This window comes from Propithecus coquereli, unplaced genomic scaffold (genome assembly GCF_000956105.1).
Source record: "Propithecus coquereli isolate 6110/MARCELLA unplaced genomic scaffold, Pcoq_1.0 Scaffold150, whole genome shotgun sequence".
Taxonomy (NCBI): Eukaryota; Metazoa; Chordata; class Mammalia; order Primates; family Indriidae; genus Propithecus; species Propithecus coquereli.
This window is the reverse complement of record NW_012139414.1, coordinates 1,121,853-1,127,749: the sequence shown is the minus strand read 5'-3', so window position 1 is coordinate 1,127,749 and position 5,897 is coordinate 1,121,853. Positions and strand designations below refer to the sequence as shown.

General features: G+C 44.6%; 1 protein-coding gene across 1 annotated transcript in view; it reads left to right on the top strand.

Annotated features, from left to right (window-relative positions):
• The first annotated feature begins 322 nt into the window (after nucleotides 1–322).
• BCL7B (B-cell CLL/lymphoma 7B) overlaps nucleotides 323–5,897 on the top strand; it is a 19,232-nt gene continuing 13,657 nt past the window's right edge. Inside the window, exons 1-2 of the mRNA XM_012640390.1 lie at nucleotides 323–571; nucleotides 3,886–3,961. Of these exons, the coding sequence (XP_012495844.1) occupies nucleotides 480–571; nucleotides 3,886–3,961 (168 nt within the window). The 5' untranslated portion in view covers nucleotides 323–479. The remainder of the gene's footprint in view (nucleotides 572–3,885; nucleotides 3,962–5,897) is intronic.

Below are 5,897 nucleotides of genomic sequence, written 5' to 3'. Positions count from 1 at the left end.
AGGGGAGGGCAAGGGCGCTGAACAGGAGACGCAGGACAGAGATCGTGCAGAACCTCAGTTCCACTGGGTCAAGTGCATAAAATATACATTGGGGCAGCAACGCTGGGCAGCGCAGGAAAGTGCCAACCTCCAAAACTCCTGGGAAAGAACTAAGGACCCTGTTGCCAGCGCCTCGCACCTCACCCCTCGCCGTGACCACAGCACGTGCGGCCGGCTCACAGTACACCTCGGCCCCCGCGGGGGCCCAGAAGCCTCACGAGGCGCTCGGGACGGACGCCTGGGGCGGGGCGCGCAGGCGCGCTGAGGCCCCGCGCCCCAAGGGGCGGGCGGGTGCGCGCGCTGTCTCGCGCACGCGCGCAGGGAGGGGGCGACGGCCGCGGTGACGCTGCGGCGGCGGCGGGCGGGCGGTGGCGCGTGAGGCGCGCGATCGCCGGTGTCTTGGGAGCAGTGCCCTGGCCCCCGCCGCTCCCGCCGCCGCCATGTCGGGCCGGTCGGTCCGGGCCGAGACCCGCAGCCGGGCCAAGGACGACATCAAGAAGGTGATGGCGGCCATCGAGAAAGTGCGGAAATGGTGAGGGGCCGGAGCCGAGGCTGCTGGCGGGGGTCGCGGGCCCAGTCCCAGGGGAGCGCTCTACTGGCGGGCAGGGTGGAAGCCGACCGGCCGGCGCTGGGGGGAGGGGGGAGTAAGAGAAGGCAGGAGGAGGGTGTCGCTGGCGTCGGCGTGAGGTCAGAGGGCGCGCCGGCCTTGGCCAATCAGCGGGCCGCCCGGTTCGCGGGCCCGCCCACCTGCCACGGGCGCGCGCCGCCTGGGAGGGGCTGCGGGCTTCCGGGTCCCGCTCCGTCAGCGGGTCTCAGTGGCCGCGCCCGGCCCAGGCCGAGGGCGCGTCCTTCCCTCCTTCCCGGGCTGCATCCCCTCGCGCGTTTCTCAGCTGTCCCTTGATAATTGCGAACAGTCCTGAGTGGTTTCAGTCCGCCACGCTGAGCAGGTGTTAAGTCGTTGAAGTTTGGTGAGTTTCTCGGTAAATCCACCTGCCGCGGGAGCAAGCGCGGTGCTCGAAATGGAAACCCCTCCTTTCTCCCAGTACTCACACGCCGCGCACATTTTCTCTTGGTGCCCCGGGGGCTGTGAGGAAAGTCGTTTGGAAACGGCCCCTGTAATGTTCATTGAAGACGCTGGTTGAGCTCCTGTTTTTTATCAGGAACTCTGATGCATCAGCACATTAAACTTTCACAGCCAGCTTCTTGCGCTCTTTCTCTAGCTAATTATTCCCAATAACTTAAAAGCACAGATAGGTGTTACCTCCCTCCGGGAAGCCTTTCTGAACACCTCCCACCCCTCACCCTTCACTTCCTTTAGGGGCATCGGTACCCTGGACTTTGTGTGTTTATTTGTCCGTTTTCCCACCAGATGAAAGTTCCTTCTCTCTTTGTATCCAAGGGCTTAGTATATAGTTGGGACTCAATATAAATATTAAATAATTCGTAGTTTTCTCCCTCTACATTTAATCCTCCTTAGGTTTTGGTGAAACCTAAGAATGGGAAAACCTTTTTCTCTTCCCCATCTGTGACCCCCACCCCTAGCAGCCAGAGTACCATCTTCTCTCACGTGGAACTGTGTACCGTCCTCCCTGTGATCTCCCTGCTTCCACTCTTGCTCGGTCCCCAATCCATTCATGACATTGCACTGAGTAGTTGCATTTTTCTCACTTCCAAGTACCAGAATGGTCTTTTTAAAGTACACATCATTAGCCGCATGTGGCATGTAAGACCAGCTATTCAGAAGGCTGAGGCGGGAGGATTGCTTGAACTCAGGAGGCTGCAGTTAGCTGTGATGTGTTACTGCACTCCAGCCTGGGCAACAGAGCAAGACCCTGTCTCTTAAAAATAATAGGGCACATTTTATCATAGCACCCCTCTGCTTGGAAATTAATGTTTCAGTGGTCTCTTTTTCCTTTTAAGTAAAGACCTGCCTCATCTGCCTGGCTCTTTCCCAGAATGCTGTTCATCTTTCTGCTATTCCTGCTGTCTGACATTCTTCTTCCTTTCTCCTCTCCTCCCCTTGCCTAGTTAACTCCTAGCTCACCTGGAAAGTTGCTTATTGATGGTCACCTTTTGAGATTCTCAGTCTAGATTAGGTCATCTTCATGGAACTTTCCACAGATTGAACCATTAAGACATTTCCTATATGTGACATTTTTGTACAGTTTCATATGGTTAAACCTAATGAGTAAGTGACTAATTGTGAAGTGAGTTGTTGATGTCTGTTTCCTGCCGTAATTCAGACTCTGTGAGAGTAAAGACTGTGCATCTTGTTCCCTGAATCCCTGGGACCTAGAACAGGCTCTTGTGTATATTAAGTATTTGTTGAAAAATGAGGACATGGAATGGCCTATTCAGGAATTAGCTCCGATTTTCTAAGACTAATTTATTCTTTCTGTTACATCACAGTCTCTCTTTACATTTCTATTATGCCATCATTTGCTGAACAATGTCAACAGCTGCAACAACTGTTACTTTTTTTGCTTTTTTTAACTTCATATTTGGACTTGAAACTTTCAGAAGTTGGTTCAGATCCATGACAGATCTGTGACAGATCTGAACCAACTTCTGTGATTGCCCTTGTTCCTGCTGACAGCAAGCACCTCTTAAGGTACCAGTGGGCCTTAAAAAAAGCAGATCCGTTCTCTGCCTGACATGCTTAGGGAAGTAACTTCTTGGAATGACAGAGTCTCCTTTGTTGTATCTCCTCCACACACAGTGGTTTGCAGCCATTAGAGTACATTGAAGGTGCTCTATGGGCAAGTTCAGAACAGTAGTATTTTAGTTTAATTAGGTGTAGTAGAGTTGTGGGGCTTTAATAGTGATTTAGAGAGTGACCTTGGGCAATACTTTCATCCCTCCTTGTGCCTTTGCTTATTTTGTGAGAAAAGCATACAAAGTAACTCACATGTAAGTAAAAAAAGAATATGGTGCACCATGGTGTTGTGCGCCCGCACACACGTGTGTGTGTGGTGATTCCTTAACTGTCAGCTTGAGGTTTAATCTCTTCTCTAGAACAGTCTCAAACTATATTTACTGTTTCCCAAACACAACTTCAGGCTCCCTACCTCTGTCTGTAATCTACACCCTTATTCTACAGTGTCTCTTGTCTGGTACATGCCTGGAGGAAGAAAACTACTCATTTTTTAAGGCTTGTGTAAAAATTATTTCCTCTTTAAAGTGGTCTTCCCATGGCTCAGTCTTTACTGCCTCTGGAAGCCAGTGTGAGGCTCGTTTCTGTCTGCTGGAAGCATCCTGTCCTGCTCCTGAGATTGTGTTTCACCCAGAGTAGGAGTCAGAGGAATTCTCCCTCCGAGGGATGGCCTGGTCCCACTTTGTCTTTCAGCTGCCTTCTTAACTCCCTTATCACCTTCACATTTTAGTGATTTCCTTCCTTACCTTTTTTGTTCTTATGAGCTCCCAAGGTAGGGATATCTTATACATTCTTTATCTCCTGCAGGGCCTTCTATTGTAGGGCTTTATAAATATCAGTGGAATTAAATTAATTTTGGAAAGTAAATGATGCCAGGTAAATACCTGAGTTTGAAAATGTGATGATGCTCTACATTGGTGTAGTCTAAGAGAGAGGAAAGGCTCTGGTGCATTGTTTGTGAGAGAAGGTGGCAAGTAGAGGATTCAGAGCCAAGGGAATTTGAGAGGGAAATCTTTCTGGAATAGGTGATTTTTGCACCAAAACAAACTATAATTTGATGGAGAGGAAGTTTACAAGACATTCCAAATTGAAGGAATGATCTACCGAGAAGTAGAAAATCACAAATTATGAACAGAAAACTATTGTTTTATGATAACTTATTTTATCAGTTCTAAAGAATATCTTTCTCCTAGGGAGAAAAAATGGGTGACTGTAGGTGACACGTCCCTGAGGATATTTAAGTGGGTTCCTGTGACAGACAGCAAGGAGGTAAGTGTGGAAGAAAATCAAAACAAGAAAAAGGTACCTTTCTTTTTTATGTCTTTCTTTGATTGCCTCTTAATTATAAATGAATTTTTCCCCCCAGAATTGAGTTGAAATTACTTTGAGGCACACTCTCTCATGGGTCCATGCAAAGCCTCTATTATTTTCCCCCTTCCTTTCTTTCCCTTAACCCAAGCCCCTTTTGCAGGGCTTGGCAAATGACAGCCCAGGCCTGCTCCTTGTGTTTGTCAGTATAATTTTATTGGAGTGGAATACAGCTGCACCCATTGGTTTCCTTATTATTGGTAGCTGCTTTTGAATTACGATGGCAGAGGTGAGTAGTTGCCATAATACCTAAGGGCTTGGAAAGCCTATATAGTATTTGTTATCTGGCCCTTTAAGAAAAAGTTGGCTGATACCCACTCTTACCCAATTAGCCACCCACTGTAGTATGTATATTTTATGTATATATACCTTTCTGATTCACCTTCCATGGATTTATTTGGATACTTGGATATTCTTGAAAAATACATATCATTGTTTCATATTTGTGTTGTTGTTTCTTTTTTTTTTTTTTTACAAAACTTACGCATACATATAGCACTGTGCTGTAAACCTCTTACTATTTCTTCTCTTTTGTACAACCTTGGTTTTGAGAACTTTCCACATACCTGTAAATATAAATAGAATTACTACTTTTGACTCTTAAATCATATTCTTTTATTTACAACTACCACATTTATCTATACATTCTCTGGATGATAAACACCCAGATTGTTTTTCCTAATTGGTTTTTAAAATTTCAAACATAAAACACAGAAAAATATGTAAAACAGAAATGTGCAGTATAATGAATAAATATAAAGCTAATACCCTTATAAAAACCACTCAGGTCAAAAACTAGAGCATTGCCAACCCCCCAGAAGACCTCTGTGCAACTCTTCCCAACAAACCTTTCCTTCCCCTCTAGGGGTAATCACTCTCCTACTTTTGCTTTTCTTACCACTTTTCTATTCATTTATAAATGTATTTAATTTCTTGAAAAAATGAAAGTATAAACAATATACCAGAACCTGCGGAATACAGCAAAAGCACTACTAAGGGCAGTTTATGGCAATAAATGCCTGCATCAAAAAAATAGACTTCAAATAAACAACCTAATGATGCTCCTCCAGGAACTAGAAAAGTGAGAACAAACCAAACTCAAAATTAGTAGAAGGAAAGAAGTAATAAAGATCAGAGTAGAAATAAATGAAATTGAGACAAAAAGAAGACATTTTAACTTTTTATAAATAGCATCATAAAGTATCTATTTTTGTATGTCTTGCTTTTTTGCTTAGCCTTATGTTTATAAAATTCATGAATGTTGTCTTTGGACCTATTCCTTTTCATTGCTGTGTATGCTGTATATTGCTGTACATTCATTATATGACTATGCTATAATTTATCTTTGTGATTCATACATGGACATTGGGGTTCTTAGTTTGGAGTGATATGAACAATGCCCCTGTGAACATTCGTGTTCAGTATCCATGTCAATATGCACATGAGTTTTCCTAGAATATTTTCCTAAGAATAGAAGTGCTGGGTCTTAGGGTATGCATATTTTGACCTATACTAGCTAATGCTAAACTGTTTTCCCAAGTGATTGTACCAATTGTACCACCGGAAACATGAGAGTTCTCTTTGCTCCAAATCCTCGTCAATACTTGGTATAGTGTTAGACTTAAATGTGAAGATACCTCATTGTGGATTTAATTCAATGACTAGTTATGTAACTATTAATGAGATTGAACACCTATTCATTGTTTATTAGTCTTTTGGATTTCTTCTTTTAGGAAGTGCCAGTTTAAGTCTTCCCATTTTTCTATTCGGTTGTGGTCTTTTTCTTATGACTTGTAGAAATTCTCTCTGTTCTGGAAATAAGTCCTTCATCGATTGT